The sequence below is a fragment of the Astyanax mexicanus genome, chromosome 14 (assembly GCF_023375975.1).
Source record: "Astyanax mexicanus isolate ESR-SI-001 chromosome 14, AstMex3_surface, whole genome shotgun sequence".
Classification (NCBI taxonomy): domain Eukaryota; kingdom Metazoa; phylum Chordata; class Actinopteri; order Characiformes; family Acestrorhamphidae; genus Astyanax; species Astyanax mexicanus.
This window is the reverse complement of record NC_064421.1, coordinates 14,362,460-14,379,864: the sequence shown is the minus strand read 5'-3', so window position 1 is coordinate 14,379,864 and position 17,405 is coordinate 14,362,460. Positions and strand designations below refer to the sequence as shown.

The following is a 17,405-nucleotide window of genomic DNA, read 5'->3' as shown; positions in this document are numbered from 1 at the left end:
TGTTTAAAACCACGTAAACAATGCAGATGTATGATTATAAGCATTTTACATTACTGAAATATGAGTTTTTACAATATACACAGAAAGAGCTGTGAAAGTACTGTACAGAAGAGCAAATTCAAATTGCTGTTATTGCTGTTACTTACAACAATGGGTGTACAATAAATCATATTTTTCTTTTTAAAATGAGCTTAAATTTCAATATCCTCATGTAGCAACAGAGGGAGCTTCTCATGCTGCAGACTGTGGCCACATGACACAATGAGGTTGGAGGCAGAGTGAGACAGTCTTACTACGTCTTACTGTGAGAAACATTAATGCAGCCATGCACAGTGGGGTGGGTGATATGGCCCTAAAATAATATTACGATATTAGTTTTTTTTTGCGATAACAATACTCTTGGCGATATGACAAAACATTGAATGAAAAAAATATTTTAAGGATACACTACTGCAACAAGTAGTATATTTTATCAGATTTGTAACAGAAGTCAATGATCCAGAGTGTAATGATACTAATAATGCACTCCAAATATCTGAATATATCCAGGATTAAAATAAAAAGAATCATCCTGGACAGATATAATCAGTGTCTAGTAGTTATATAATGTGAAATGAGAACAGTGTATTTCTTTTCTTTTGCAAAAAACAGGGTATAATACAGTTCATGTTATTCAAAAATGTTTAGCGATATTATCACACACAATATGATATGGCACACCGCTAATGCACAGTGCCGAAAAAGTCCCTTTGAGGAGCTTAAACTACTTTAGGTTCTTAATTTGTCGCATTTTGCATTGAAATCAGGATAGCCAAAATTCTAATCACACATTGCATTTTTTGTTCATATCGTCCACCCCTAATTAAATTAAAAACTGTAACACGAACTACACACCAGTATAAATACTAATTAGTCACAGTCATGGTCACAGTCATTAGTCATAGTTCCTACCAGGGAATAAGCATCTTCTCTTGGATATACGCCAAGAAATGAGGTTGGTCTTTGCGGGCATGATAGAGACACTCCCCGTGCAGACACAGGATCTTCAGACAGTTCAGCATATTGAAGAGAATGTCTGGCTCCTCAAACTTTGCCATCTCCTACAGACAGGATGCAAAATTCACCTGATTACAGACACAAACAGGCAGCAGCATGCATAGCACAGAATGTAGAATTTTATCATCAACGTTTACCTGTAGTATGGTGTAAATAAGTCTGAGAGAAACTGGAAGCTGCTGGTAGGAGAATTTTCTTTCAGAGTTATTTCTTAAGGCTGTGGAAGAGAAAACTGAATTACTGAAAGGGACTAGAATTTTACTGTTTTATTTAGTTTTATTTATTTTGAACCAGAGAAACATTTTCCACACTTTGCTGGAATGTTCAGGAATGCTCTAAACAGTGGTTCTCAAACTGGCCTTAAAGACCAGGTTGATAAGCACCGCTTTACATCCCATGATAAACTAACCATTAAAAAAGGTCCAAACTTACATGGAATACCAATGTATTCTATTTTATTGATTCATAAAGGCACACTACATGAACAAAAATATTATGATACCAACAAATTATTTTTTTGGGCCTCATTCTAAACCCATGGACATAGACATGGACATGGACAAGAGTATATTCACACTTGTCTGAATAAATGAGTCCATAGCCAGGAAGGCTTCTGGGTTTATCTGGGGGAGGGGCTAATTATACTGTTTTGTTTTTATACACAAGAACACCATCCGAACAGTGTATCGATTGTACATTTCTATGCGTCAATTTACTGTGTGTAGATTCACAAATGCTTCACCTGTTTAATGTAGTACACTTGAATGTTCCATTCTTTAAACCTCCAGGATCACATTACTGTTTTCTCACATTATATAATACTTAATTTGATCTTAAATCTTAGTAAAGGTAAAGTGAGTGTAAACCACCTGGTTTCTACAGTATGATGAACAGAAATGGACGTAACACTGATACTGATACTGTAACCTAATTCTGCAGATAGCTGCCATGGATACATACGTGGATTGTCAGGGGAGTGACTCTGGTTGCCAGGGTTATCTGAATTAGCACCAGATGTGTTGTCCCCCTCCTCTGTGATCTCCTCTGTTTGCTGCTCTGACCTGGGAAAGACCAGACTCTCTTCCAGACTGTCTGCAGGCTCCTGTTAGGAACAGCACAAAATAACTGGGACAGTGCACACAGATCACCAGTGACCATCATTAGATATGTTTTTTTCAGTTTAAGTTTATTTGTATTAGTAGGGATTTGGGAGAAAAAATGTCCAGAACTACAAATTCAGGACCAATCAAATGGGTTGGCCTTTATGAGCAGTTTTTAAACCTAACTTGAATGCTTTATGCTTTAAAACAGAATAGATAAAAACGCAGATTTAGAGTTAGGCTTAAGCCCTATTCAGATATAAAGAGGTGGGAATGTACATGAACGATTTGCCCGCGATAAGAAATCTTAGCATAAATGGATGAGATGGCAGTGGCTACTTGATTTATGCACTGCTGTCACATCCAAAAACAACATGCCTATTACAAAGATGGTGTATTAGGGCTGCACAGAGAATACGTGTCACTTCTAACCTAAAAAATAGTCCAAAATATTTTTTTTAATGTGAAGAGCACTTCGGCACATTCTCTGGATTGGATAATTGTCATTTGATATAATTTAGCACCGGAGGTTTGCCACAGAATTGAACATCCCACGGTATCTGTGCCATGCAAACAAAGCTATACATCTCTTCCAGTTTCTCTGTACTTCATAAGAGTATATAACAAAAAAATGCCACAAAATTAATTTAATCTGAGGTCACTTTTATGTCTCAGGACTCTTTATTGATGTGGGTATGTTTACCTTGTAAAAGTAACTGACATGGCACATTTAGACAAATCCAGCCCAAATAAGGCTTCAGAAAGATTGTATTACTTACAGGTACATAATGTAAATGTAAATGTAAATGAGATAGTGTAAATGCAGGATTCCATGTCTTCACCAAGTACAAAAACAGAACATAGTCTCACCACTAGACGTATCTCATCAGGGGGAGTGAGTCTCTGGAGGAGCTCACAGCCCAGCTGGTAGCAGAGGATGCTGGACTGGCACAGGCTGCACTCTAGAGCCTTCTCATCCTTCTGGCAGGTGTGTGATCCGCCCCAGGGAGCCTGGAACACGCTGTTAATGATGCCCACAATGTCCCTGCCTAGACTGCCCTCCAAACCCAGCATCACTCCGTCATCCTGCAGCTCCATCTACACACACATAGTGGCAGAAAGGCATCAGACATTTTCAGTCTGGCTGAACCTTTTACCATGTTTATGGGAAGGTTACTTAAAAATAGCCTCTACCTGTAAAGTCACCATTAAACTGCTGTGAAAACACTTCAGTGTATAGCCTTAAATACATCCATATTTAATAATCACTTAAAATAAGCACAAGGTCTTAATGGTTAACATGACAGAGAATTCAACTGAACTTTCAACTGACAATAATTTTCTTTGATTAATCCAATTGTTTAGCCAGTCAGATCTTAGAAGCCGAGCTTTCTCTTTTTAGACATCCCTGAGAGCTGTTCACCTGTTTAAGGACGAGGTCAAACATAAGAATTAAGCAGCCCAGATTCATGTCATCATCGTCACAGTCTAGGTCCAGAGCACAGTTGCCTGTGGCATGTCCCAGGTTCTTAAAGGGGCTACAGCGCAGGGGGCTGCGGAAGGGGCTCCGAAACGGACTGGGGAACGGACTCAGAGTGTTGTGTTGCCCCCTTCTGCCAGGGTCTGACACTACACTCACCTACAAAGAAAAGCACATACATGAGTCACATGACTACAAAACACATACATGTACTCTGTACAAAAACTGTTGATCGTCATCAGAGTCTATTACAGTAGACTATTTATTTCAATAATGGTTCTTTTACACCTGCATTTTCGGTTTGCACCTTCAGACCTTTCAGTTTGATTTGAACCAAAACAGCAGGCGTGACTGGTGTCATGGCTTACGTCACCCCCCAAAATTTGGTCAGATCAACTGAACCATGGTCTGATTTGTCTGCAGTGTGAAAACACTTTTCTAGATGGTTCATATTTTTGGATCAATTACAGGAAGATGAGTCAGACTTACATCAATCATTTAGCAACAGAAGAAGAAAAAAGAACTAGTGTTGTGCCAAAAGCTGACTCCCTTTGGCATGCACATGTCATGCATTAATATGTGATTAGTCTGATAAGTCTGATTACTCTGGTGACTCCTGTATCTACTGTGACTGTAGATTAACTCTTAATTATAAACAGAAACAAAAAAAATGAATCGGAGAGAGAAGTGTTACACTCATTCTGCTGTATGATATGCGTATGCTTGGAAGGAATCGAATTCTGGTAGGGGTCAGACTTTGGCACAACACCTGTAAAGGAAACTCGCTGAACTGACAACATTCTACACACCAATCAGTCTCCAGTATAGGCAGAAACAGCTCACGTACACTGAAAACCCAAAAGTTGTCTGTTTCAAGTTAAACTGAATATTTCTAAACATTACTTAACTGTAATAATGTAGGCAAACATTTGTATTCACATATAGATTATATACCCAACAGAGATATTTAAGTTAAATCAACTTAAAATAACTTAGTTTAGCCTGTTGCTGCATCTTTTCTTTATTGGCTTTTGAATCACTATATTTGCGTACTGGGTGTGTTCCCCAGTTTCTGACCCTCACCATCAATGTAGTGATTCCCCAAGGCTAATTTACTGTACTTAAACTTGTAGATCATACATTATGATCTGCCTGGACTCGATGTTGTAGTCTGTAGGAGCAAGCATCAGGTAGGTAGGTAGGTAGGTAGGTAGGTAGGTAGGTAGGTAGGTAGATAGATAGATAGATAGATAGATAGATAGATAGATAGATAGATAGATAGATAGATAGATAGATAGATAGATAGATAGATACTATTTAATTGTCAGATCCATGATCTGGAACTTGTTTTGCATAACAAATAGATTAAATGAAACGGGAACTGATGCCCTAATAGATTCCAGTATTGTCAGCAGTGCTTGTGAAAAACATTCATGTTTTCTCAGTATTTATTTATTGTCATACTGAAGTGAGACACTGTGCTCTGGGAACACTATGTCCTTTTCCATTCACTCGTCCAGCTGTGTTTGGACAGATTACTTTATCCTGCTTGCCAATAATCAAGCCATTTAACAAGACTATATTTAGTCTTCGGCTTGTTGCTATGACAACCAGCTTGCCTTCAATTTTACACCAAGTAATTGAGAAGACTCATGTCTGTCTTTCTCACGCTTTTTACAGACTGCCTGATTATTATGTATATTACAGTGAGCATGTTTCAGGTGATAATGTGGGCCGTACCCTTCTGGCCCCTGCATTTCTCGTCATGTCCGCAGCTCGAGCCTTTCTCTGATTGGCCAGCTCCTTTAGAGAGTTCACGCCATCAGAGAACATGCCAATCAGCAACTGCAGAGGCACTACTATGTCCAGCTGTGACAGCACCTGTGAATAGATTCATTACACAGAAAAACAAAAAATGAATTATTTAATCTTCCCCAAAACTTACATTTAAAATGGCAGCCCTTAGGGTTTGTTCTTTGAGATTGAAAGCAGTAATAATCTTGAGTTCTGAGCATAGAATATATTCGACTTAATAATATCACTTTTCTGGTATGACCATTTAATACAGTATATTCATTCTAAAATTTGGTACATGGTAATTTTTGTTAATAACCAACCAGAAATATTAGCATTAAACATACACCACAAGTGAAATCTCACTGCAGTAACAGTGTTTATAATCATAAAGCAGGAGCAGTTATTGGCTGAAAATGTGACATCAAAAGGCTCAACTCTTATCTGGGAGCTACAGCTCACAGTGTTTGTCTCACGATACCACTGACCCAGATCCATACTCTGCATGGGCCATGCCTTTATATTTTCTCTCCCTAATCCGCCCAAAATAGACACATTCTAGATTTTGCTATGCAAAACTGGAGTGTGTGAAGTTGATTGAAATGGGAAATCAGGAACAGGGTGTGGCTTGAAGTTAATTGTCTCATGTCTGCTGTATTTATTGTATTTATTGTAGTGTTTGTAATTCTGTGTTGCACAACTGTTTGCACTACGGATCCGGAGGAACGTAATTTAATTACACTGTGTACTTGTACTCAGATGGAATGACAATAAAAAAATCTTGACTTAATTAATAAGCATTTTAGTCGATCAGATTTTGTTATGGCAGAAACTCATACACTGCCACACCAGATGTACAATATAACATATATTTAGGTTTCATAACCTGCATCGTTATTTTTTTATTTAATTTCCAAACTGTCAGTAGAGGTCAGTGTTAATTTTGGTGTGTCTTTATGGGTCCACTTGCCATAACAGTTTTACAAAATGTAAAGCATTGTCAAATTCAGATTATGTATAAATTGGAAAAATGTAAATGGAGATACAAATATTTGCAATGAATTTAAATCATATGTAATCTCTAGCAGTTTAACTCGGTCCACTCAAACTGAAGTTATAGGGATTTTTTTTAACAGGGTCTATATATTAGTCTACAATCCAAGCCTGTATTGCCAAAAGAGGTTAGGAATACTGTATAAATGTGCAAAAAGGAACATTTATTGCCATAAATCAACCAAAACATTATGAATGAAACAGAAAAAACAGATACCAGATGTGTAATATTCATGTACAAGATCTTTTTCCAATTTATCTATGCGATTTATATACATGCCCTGTTAGGCTATAGAAACTTTCAAAGCTTTGACAAAGTGTCTTACTCGATTTACAGATTTATAAAATAGCTCTATAAATATACTATTATTTAAATTTTTTTGGAAAAAAACAAGCCTTTTGTTGTAGAATGATAATAAAAATCTTCTTCAACACACTCACATGTAGCCACAGTAAAGCTTGCTCCTGTACTGACGCAGGGTATCCTGTGAATCTACAGCTTATGAAACCAAACATCTCCTCCATGGAAAAGGGCAGTGGGCACAGCTCTATATCAAACATTTTGCTGCAGGGAAAAGAAGAGAGAAAAGGGTTAGAGAGAACAAGACGAGCCGAGCACAACCTGCTTCATATTCAAGGCAAAAGTAGCAAGCAAAGCACTTTGTTCTTATCAGGTCCAACCTACAGACTTAATTAAAACAGAAGGAAAGCATAGTGGAGCTGGACAACATAACAGCGAGACGAAGGAGGGCAGGAGACGTAGCTAAAGGGCCCTTGGATGCTAACTGCTGTCTTCTCATTAACAGTGACCTCTACAGGGCTGCTCAGCACAGAAATAAATTCAGTGGAGCCAGAGGGAATTCCACGTTTGACCTTGTTTGTATTGGAGGTCACGCCACCTACGTTGCCATCATAGTAGAGACAAATCAGGCAGGGCTGGAGGGTGCTTAAACACACTATACCTGAGCATCACTCGGGATGCTTTAAGCCATGCCTCTAAACACCTAAATCTTAACTATGGTTGAAAATAGATGACCTCATATTAATAGAGACAGGCGAGTAGTGACGAAAAAACTGCCTTTAAGGCCCACGGCCAAAAAAATCACTGAGATAACTGTGCTTCCTGAACAGGGGCAAACAGGAAACATGCCATGAGCCATGTGTGCACTGCCACTATTAAGATTTTTTTTTTCTTTTCTCCTCTTTGTATGAAAGACTAAGCTTCCTCGTGTTTAAAGTAAATAGTTCTTTGTCTTAAAAATGAATAAATAAGTAAACAGATAAAATAAAAAATGGCGATTTACATTGCCAGGGGAAAGCATGTTTTCATAATCACTTTTTTGTGGATTGACTTTTCCAAAACAGGAAATCAGTAAATTATTACATTAATAATAAGATGACTTGTTTTTATAATAAATGATTCGATTTAAATATTTTTTTTATGTATTTTATTAAATACTTTTTACTATTTGACTTTTGACTTGTCTTATTGTTTTAGTGTTTGTTTTATGTTTTATAGTTTTCTATGTACAGCACTTTGTTTCAGCTGTTGTTGCTGTTTTTAAAGTGCTTTATAAATAAAATTGAGTTGAGTTGAGTTTTCTATTTCAACATTAAAATATATATTCACACACTATATGGACAGACGTATTAAGAGACCTGCTTATTCACTATTTCTTACAAAATCAAGGTAAAAAAAGTGTTTATCCTGTTTTCATTACAGTAACTGTCTCTACTGTCCAGGGAAGGTTAAGCATGGTTCTAATAGGTTTCTTTTTTATCTGCCCCGAAGAGTCCTGTCCTATATTGAAAGTACTTTCCTACAGGGACTAGAAAAGCTGTGTGTGTGCGTTTGACCATCTGTGTCAACAATGGGTGCAACTTATTAAAGTAGCAGAAGGCATTGATTAGAAGGGGTGTGCATGATCAGGAGTGTGTATAATAAATAATACATAAAACATATAATATATAAATCTGTTTACTGGGTCATTAGATGAAGAAATGCCAGTATTTTTAGTTCCAATCCAATCCAATCCAATCCAACACCCAGTTCCGTAATAAATTAAATCAGGTGAGAAACATACTGTATCCGAATTGAAATGTTATATAGTGCTTTCCCAGGCAAGAAAAATATAAATAGCCTTAAACTTTATATATCATTATATGCCATCTATCTTATCTCCCACCCTAAATTCTGATATAAATAAATAATCAACATATATCACTTTTTAGCAGAACGCTCTATACCTAAGCACTTCCCGGAACTCCTTCAGCTGGTTGTCAGGCACTTCAGTGCGAATTGCCTCCAGCCATTCTGGCATAAAGCACTCCCACAGCGGCTGGCTGATGACGTTGTAGGGGATCAAACACAGGATACGGTTGAGTCCCTCCTTCAGCTGAGAAACTGTACTGCAGGATTTATCCCAATAACCACCCACCTATAAACACATGCAAATACAAAGACTCAGAGACTCAGGCCCAATTCAACAGAAGCTGTATTAAAATCTCATAACATCGTTAAAATCACATTCTTACCCTGGCAAACTCCACTGGCTTGGGCAACAGGCACATGACCATGACATCAAAGCGCACATCACACACTGTCTTTAGCCACTTTGTCACAAACTGAGGCTTGAGCTTCTCCACCAGACTGCCCACCTCGTCATCCATCATGTAGGCGGTAGAGTGGAACCACTGGAAGACCATGCTGACCAGCCTGGCCAGGCTCTCTGTGGGCGTGTTTTCACTGGGGGTACACAGGCTCACCTGGGGCAGTGTAGGGGAGTGGACACAGGGGGGAGTGGGTTTGGAAATGGATGTTAATGGGATTAGCTTCTTGGTTAGTACAGCTGTGGGACTGTAGTAAGCACATAGATAACATGCCTATGGGGGACTGCATGGGCAGATCAATTGAAAAACAGAACCAGAAAGTTCTCTAGAAAGATTTCTCTACAAGTTCCATTGGGGTCCACATATGGATATCAGTGATGGACCTCATCAGGGTCTGAGATGGGACCAGGAAGGGTTACACATGGACCATGTTTGGGATGTACACTGCACATGGGGCCTAGATGAGACCTAGGTGAGATAGTTACTTTATGGACTTATTAAACAATATATGGAAATTACCTATATAAAATATTAATATACAGCTTTAAAAAAAATTAAGAGACCATTTAAAATGACCAAGCTGAACTGCTTGCATTTTTGCACCAGGAGTGGCATAAAATTATCCAAAAGCAGTGTGTAAGACTGGTGGAGGAAAAAAACTGTGGTTAAAAACCAGGGTTATTCCACCAAATATTGATATCTGAACTCTTAAAACTTTATGAATATGAACTTGTTTGCATTGTTTGAGGTCTGAGAGCTCTGCATCTTTTTTGTTATTTCAGCCATTTCTCATTTTCTGCAAATAAATGCTCTAAATGATACTATTTCTTTTTGGAATTTAGTTTATAGAATAAAACAATGTTAATTTTACTTAAACTTAAACCTATAAATAACAAAATCAGAGAAACTGAATTGGTCTCTTAATTTTTCCCAGAGCTGTATTTTGCTTTCCTTAATATTCATTAAAGGAGAGCCTATAAACCTAAATACGTTTATGTCTTGGTTTAATTTAATGTATTTAAATATACTTTATTCTTTATTTACCTTAATTATTAACATTCATTGTTTTTTTAAATATGTAATTACACTATTATGCTAGTATATTATCAGTGGCATTTCTTGTTCAAACTGAAATAGCTACCATGATAGGTCTAGTAGAGTCAAACTCATGCCCTTGCCCACCTTAAGGGCAACTTGGCCCATATTACACCCATGTGAGCCCCACACAGGCCTATTAAATGGGCTATATTGGTATAGTATAGAATGAGGTTTCCAAAGCCTGGCAAAGGAAGTATGGGGACTGTAAAACAGTAGAATACTGTGATGGGATGAGTGTGATAAATCCAAGGGTATATTAGCTGGGGGTCTTCAGTATACAACAGTCATAGTCTTAGTAAAGGAGTATTGGTAGTGAAGGACATAGTGAACAAAGAAAATGTCATGTTTAAATCTGCTTTATTGAAACCTGTTTAAAATTGTTTGTATTATATTCACATATTTGGAACAAGTAAATTTAATGCAATAAACTCAAAGTTACACATATAACATACACCCAGATATGAATGCTTACCAAGAGCCAGATGCCAAACTGACTGAGAAGTCTCTGGTCATGCTGATCATCCTCTTTGTTGTCAAATTCCAGGTTGTCCAGTGAGTGGTGGGAAGTAGAGAGGCCCATCTGACGCCGTCGGTTCATCTCAAACTCCCGCTGCTCTGCATGGATCTCTGCCTCTTTCAGCAAGCTGTCCCAAACAGAGTAACACAGACTAAGTCCAATAGCACAGTGAATAACACAACTCAAGTAGAGTGCAGCTGTAACCTTAGGTATTTAATGACACTTACTGGCCAGTTACTGGCCTTGCTCTCTCTGGGTGGGTAGATGGTACACTCTACTTTACTCCCAAGACTATGCCGGTCAGCACAGACATCTGTTAGCTGATGTAATGAAGCTGGGTTGCTGCGCTTTTCTCTGAGAATGCCAACCAAGGACTAATAACCAGTAATGCTACATCTTTGGCAGTTGGAAAAGAGGTGGAGTCTGACTTCACATGTGTTAAAGGAGGCATGTGCTAGTCTTGACTCTTCTACACACTAAGAAAATAAGTACAGATTTGTACTTAAAAGGGTACAAAGCTTGTCGCTGGGGCTGTACCTAATATTGAGGTACAAAAAAGTATCTTTCAGTGAAAGTCCTTTTTTGTACCCATGGTTTTTGAGCCAGTAAATATTATAAAAAGTATAAACATTATCATCAACTAAATATGGTTCAAAAACTTGATGATCCAAAATTGTCTGGCTTTCAAATAAAAAATGTGCAATTAAAATATATATTGTTTATTAGTACAGTGATACAGAATACTGAATGTACCTTTTGGCTGCTTAAATGGTACAAATTTGTACTTATTGCTGTTAGAATTTACTTTGTAAACAAATCTGACCCTGTAAAGACCAATATTGTACCTTTGAGGGTACAATTATGAAGAGTGTACCTTTGAGTACAAAAAAGTACTCATATCGTACCTCTGTTTTTTAGAGTGTAGTGTTGAACAGGCATTACAAGCGATAGAGGGAGTTCTAATGAGTGGGTTGGATGACTGGCCTTTTTAAATTGGAGAGAAAATGGGATAAAATTTGAAATAAATTGTAAAAAATTATTTTTTTATTCTCTCCATAGAATGGGCAAATTGGTATGAAATGCTACAATATGTTTATTATTATCATTAGTAGTCAGTCTATTTCTATCAGGTGGGGCTTAGTGAGGCATGGGCAGAGTTGAAAGCATCCAATCTGAGGCTTTTCTGCATCAGACTTTGTCACAGCAACCAGTGGGGGTGCTAACATTCAGAAGGTTGCTGCCACATCTATGTAATAAATGGAAAAATCTTTGCTCTTGCATTATTAATTGAGGCAGAGTTTTTAGATGCAGTAGAACTGAATTTTTGACCTCCTCAGAGCAGGTTTAACATAAATTTTCTGTCTCCATTATGTGTTTATTTATAGTTTCTTGCACTTTCCCTCATCAGGCACATTATTCAGTTATTAATTAGGTATTTATATACTATTACAGTACCAATAAAATGGTCAGAAAATTCTATTATTCTATTTATATAGTTTTATCAGTCTCTAACTTCACTGTCAACTTTATTAACTAGATCTAAACAATTAACAACTTTTTAGTACTGATTATAAAGTTTACAGACTTCACAGCATTATGTGTTTTCTGTGAATCCTGTATTTTCTGACAACAATATTTCAGACAAAGAAAATTAACATTTTTGTATAAGCAAATATGAAATTGTTCTTACACTGGAAATATGGTACAGTCCAATATTGGGGTTATTGAAACATTGTTTTCATACTTACAGCGGTGTCTTAATTCATAAGTTAACTTGTATATATGTTTGATTTAATTTGCTTTACATGACCTTGCACTTTCTTTGATATGAATGACATTGCACTGGCGATACCAAAATGTAATATTGTGCAGCACTACCACCAACTGTCAGTATGTTTTGTAGCATATGGTAGTTACGGATCAGTGCTGGACAGTGCAGTGCAGTGTTAGTGTACCTGATGACGGACTCCACAGTGCAGACCAGTTCCTCAGCTCCACACTCGCGGGTGTTGATGGGCGGGGGGGATGTCTGATACAGATGAGTCTCTGCTGAAGCCCCCACCTCGCTGCTGTGATGGTTGACATGGCAACGCTTGCAGTAGCGCACGGGTCGGTTGCCATGCCGACCGCAGCAGCCAGCCGAGAAGCAGGTGACGACTGCCCGCCTCACATGAGAGCTGCAGTTCTGAGGGTGAGGGAGAGAGGGGCGAGAGAGGTTGGGAGAAGGTGGTAAGAGGAAGGGAATCAATAACACTCATCCATGCCGAGCAGCAGCAACACAGTGATTTATGTGTGACGTGGATCCAGTGCTATTGTTCCCAGACAGTGAAGGGTGTCCCCAGAGCATCTCACTTTTCTAAAAATAAAAAGCATGATGAGTGTGGGCCAGGCTTAATCTGATCATTCTCTAAAAGCAATGCTCCAGAGATGCAGGGCAATCTATTAAATGATCTGATATGCTGCTTTACTGGTTCCATCTGTCACAACAGCATACTAGTAGTATGAACAAACAGATGTAGGTGTGAATGATGTGCAGCTTTGAGAGTGGTCTAGCTGCATGAATCTCTCAAACAATAAGCTTTAAATGTAAATCCCAAAACCATATGTTAGGTTTTTAGATATAAAGTCACTGTGTGCTTTAGAATTTTATATAAAGTGATATGCTTCCATTTGCACTATGCAAACCATTTATCAATGGGCTGATAAATGGATGCTAATTAGAATTAGAATGAGATCCAGAAATTTTAACTTATTTGAAAATAACTGCACTATTTTAGATGTGAATGCTGGGAGAGGAAGAAGCTTTATTCCTTAATTCCTCCTGCCCCCACTTCTTGCTGGTCAAGGGGATTAAACCTCTTTTTCTCGAACCTCTTTTTAACAAAAAGACATGTAAAACTGCAGTTTTGGAATACTGCCTTTGTGTTCTTTTTAATTTGCCATTTTCTTCCCAATTTGGATGGCCACAAACAGATTAGGACTCCCCTATTACTAGTAATGACCCCAACACAAGTACACTCAAAAAAATTACCCAAGCCCTCCTTTGATGAGCCACATTATCTTTTTGCTTGATTTGCTCGAACAAATTGGTTAAATATTAAATGCATTTAGATCGAATTGTTTTAACCCAATACATTTACCCATCATTCATGAACCCAATACAAATGTGTTTGTTTTAATTCGGGACCTTCTCGTGCGCATGTGCCTAAGCCGGAAGAGAAAGACCGTCATAAAGCGGCGTGAGGTAAGTGTGGAGGGTGGCCTGGCTTTGCCTCCAGCCTGAGTGCCTCTTTTCTTTGCTTGAAATATTGAAATGTTTGAAGGGATTAAGTGTTTTTTTACTTCACGGCTGATGGCACATGGTGCCAAGTTCTGGTTGGGCAGAGTTGTGCTCTATGCTGTTTTGAATAATAATAAAAAACAACAACCAAATGTTGTGTTTTGTGTCTGAAGTGGGGTGGGGGGGACAACTGAGGTACACTGTAAACCCAGAAGTTGTTTGAACTCAAATAAATTAGGTCTGTTTTACATAAAATTGGAGATTTCTAAACATCTCAACTCAACTATTTTGAGTTGGAACATTTGTGGGCACATATACATTCAAACTGAGATCTTTAAGTATTTAAAAAAGATCTGAGTATTTAAAAAAAATAGTTGAATGAAACCAGAAAGAAGACTAAATACAAGTTCAGGAAAATATTAATTTTAAATATACATGTATATGTATTTGTTAAGTTCAATATAACAAATTTATTTTGGATCAACACTCTTAGGTTTCATTGCATAAATTTAAATTGGTTTAGGCCATTTAATATATGTATATTGTTGTGGCTACATTAGATAAAGATGTGTTTGACCAACTCAATTACATTGTAGTACACTGGGGTATTTCAGTTATTGTGGCTACATATAATAAATATGGGTTCGACCAACTCAATTACTTTGTGTTCCATGGAGGCAATTAGGTTGAGTTGAGGCTACACAAAGTCGATGTGTGGAAATCCTGCCCACAATTCAATTGAGTTAATCCAATGAGTTATTTTTTTAATGTAGGTGAAGTCAGCCACTGCCTCTTTTGGAACTGAGACTGATGCAGCATCACTGGGTAGCCAGTGTGCTCAGAGGAAAGCGCAGGATCCCCAACTCTGATACATCAGCTACCAAATGCCTGTGCTGAACAACATCACTCTAAGGGTAATAAGAGGAGAAAGTGCTATCTACCCACCCTGAGAGAGCAAAGCCAATTGAGCTTATTTGTTTATTAATTTATTTTACTCAATTTCCATCCCATCCCAATGTACCATCCCATCCATTGCAGTGAACACCCACAATCTCAGTCACACTCTTGTCAATAGGGGGAACACACACAAAGAGTGGTGAGCAGCCATTTCAGTGCCAGGGGAGCAAATAGGGGTTAGATGCCTTGCTCAAAGGCACCTTAGCTGTGAATCTTGATTGAGGTAAAAGCGCTATTTCTTTACTGGAGACTTTTAGGAGACACGTTTTTTTGTTAAGTTAACAAAGGTAAAATCCTAGTCCACGATGGAACGAAATCAATCCAGATATAGATAATAGCTAAATACATAACACAGAACAGATTGTTATAAAACATCACACATTTATTATACATTATGTAACTACTGTAAGTGGGATTGCTTTGGAAATGTCAAAATAATAGGAAAAGTTTATCTGTACCTATAAAAAATATATGCTACTATTTCTGGCACGCATATCAAAAAAAGTTTTCAAATATAAAAAGGAGTAATCATCCAAAGCAATGCTGGCATTAGTCCAGGTAAGAGTCAAAAGATCATTCTGCACAGTGACAAAACCTATTTAAAAGATTGTGGATTAAAAAGGGGTGAAACACTCTAAGCTTCAGGACAGCTGTCTCGTGTGCAAACGCTGTGTGGCTGTTCATCCAGGCAGAGTACCTGAGATTACTGCCCACTGCTCGCTGATTCGCTTCGTAGCATCACAGAGCGCTCGAAGGAAAGTGCAGCGACTCCATTTTGATACATCAGCTCACAGCCGCCTTGTGCTGATTGATATCACCCTTTAGAGTGATGAGGAGAAAGAGCTTCAACTACACACCCAGAGAGAGCAAGGCCAGTTTTGCTCTCTTAGTGCTCCGGCAGCTGATGGCAAGCTGCATGAACAGGATTCAAACCAATGTTTACCTGATCATAGTGGCAGCGCCTTAGTCTGCTTTGCCATTTGGAGTCCACCAGAACCATGTTCTTAAAAGGTATATGGTGTAATTTTCTGTTCACATTCACAGATCAATATAGATGCTGATTGTCACGATCATTGACACCCAATGCATTGTCCACTGGGGGTGGTAATGTTTTTTTATGACATATTCTCAGCATACATGTAAAAATATGGATTAAAGAATGTTAAATGTCAGCACAACTCCATTAAGCCTTGCTTGATTACAAATTCATGTTGTTTGGCCATGGCTCACAACTTACAGAGGTGTCGGTGTTCCCAAGCCCAAACCCCCCCTCCCCGAAATAATACTTAACAACTGATTTAGATACAACTATCCATGATTTTGTCATAATAGTGAGTAAACAAGAATCTCTATCAAACCAAACGATTGTGGCATCTTTTTATTTATATGTACTGTTATATAACCAATGTAAAGAGATTTAACATGTTCCTTAAAGTCTATTGGGCAGTTTCCCACACAGGGACTAAGCCTAGACTTTTACAGCATTTACATAGCTAGGACTACACAGCAGTCTGACTGGAGATTTTCCACTTAAAGGAAAAAAATAGTCTATGACTAGGCTTAATCCCTGTCAGAGAAACAGCCCCAATATATGGTAATGTTAGCAAATGAGTTTAACAAGATCTAACCATGAATATAAGTGTGAAAATGTGAGCTGATGATGGATAATGGATTTCAGGTGAGATACAGGCTGCCATGCAAAGCACAACAAGAGTCACAAGTACAAATGACAGCCAGTCTAAATACAGGATGTGTAGCCTGAAGAATAAATGAATACAGGTGTACTGTATGTCTGTATAGTTATATAAAATATGACTGTTTTTAAAAGAACAGAAAAGGCCCTTCCCCATGCTCAAAGACATGAAGTGACACTGACATGAAAACATACTTCAAAACACAAACTTCACCACCACACATCAAATACCCACTGCCAAGAGCTTACCTTCTTCTGACATATAGCCGATATTTCAGCTGTTCGGGTGAAACCATACAGGTTTTATCAATCATAGAATTCAAACATTCAAACAAGTCAGGAAAACATTAAATCATCCAATAATACAAAAATACACCATCCAATATTACCTTATACACACAGAGATTGTCACATGTTAGCCTGTCTGTCCTGTGTTTTTGCCTCTTTTGGTTTTCTGTGCTCCTGCCCTGTTTTCCTGTCTTGTGTTTCCTGCCATGTGCTTTTTTGAGCACATGGTATTGTTTTGTTATTGTCCTGTCTCCGCCCTAGCCCCGCCCTAGCCATTAGTGTTGTCACCTTGTGTCCTGTTTGTAACCCCGCCCCCTCATTACCGGTCCTCACCCTCCTTGTGTATAAATAGCCCTTTGTATGAGTGTTTGCTTGTCGCGTCTTTTGTATCCTTGCTGTCTGTAAAACCAAGTTTTGTATTTTGTGAATCTATGTTCCCTGAATCCAGGTCTGTTGTTTTGTTAACTTAGTAAGTGTAC

At 38.0% G+C, this 17,405-nt stretch overlaps 1 protein-coding gene across 6 annotated transcripts in view; it reads right to left on the bottom strand.

Moving 5' to 3' along the window:
* Positions 1 to 17,405, bottom strand: part of LOC103040994 (unc-79 homolog, NALCN channel complex subunit) — a 69,304-nt gene that overhangs the window by 28,188 nt on the left and 23,711 nt on the right. For all 6 annotated transcript variants that reach the window (XM_015607908.3, XM_049463672.1, XM_049463673.1 and 3 more), the window contains exons 11-22: positions 16,888 to 16,916; positions 12,664 to 12,893; positions 10,664 to 10,835; positions 9,019 to 9,249; positions 8,731 to 8,921; positions 6,925 to 7,048; positions 5,377 to 5,517; positions 3,580 to 3,795; positions 3,027 to 3,254; positions 2,017 to 2,158; positions 1,194 to 1,273; positions 952 to 1,100 (exon numbers count right to left, since the gene is read on the bottom strand). In XM_015607908.3, the coding sequence (XP_015463394.3) occupies positions 952 to 1,100; positions 1,194 to 1,273; positions 2,017 to 2,158; positions 3,027 to 3,254; positions 3,580 to 3,795; positions 5,377 to 5,517; positions 6,925 to 7,048; positions 8,731 to 8,921; positions 9,019 to 9,249; positions 10,664 to 10,835; positions 12,664 to 12,893; positions 16,888 to 16,916 (1,933 nt within the window). The remainder of the gene's footprint in view (positions 1 to 951; positions 1,101 to 1,193; positions 1,274 to 2,016; positions 2,159 to 3,026; positions 3,255 to 3,579; positions 3,796 to 5,376; positions 5,518 to 6,924; positions 7,049 to 8,730; positions 8,922 to 9,018; positions 9,250 to 10,663; positions 10,836 to 12,663; positions 12,894 to 16,887; positions 16,917 to 17,405) is intronic.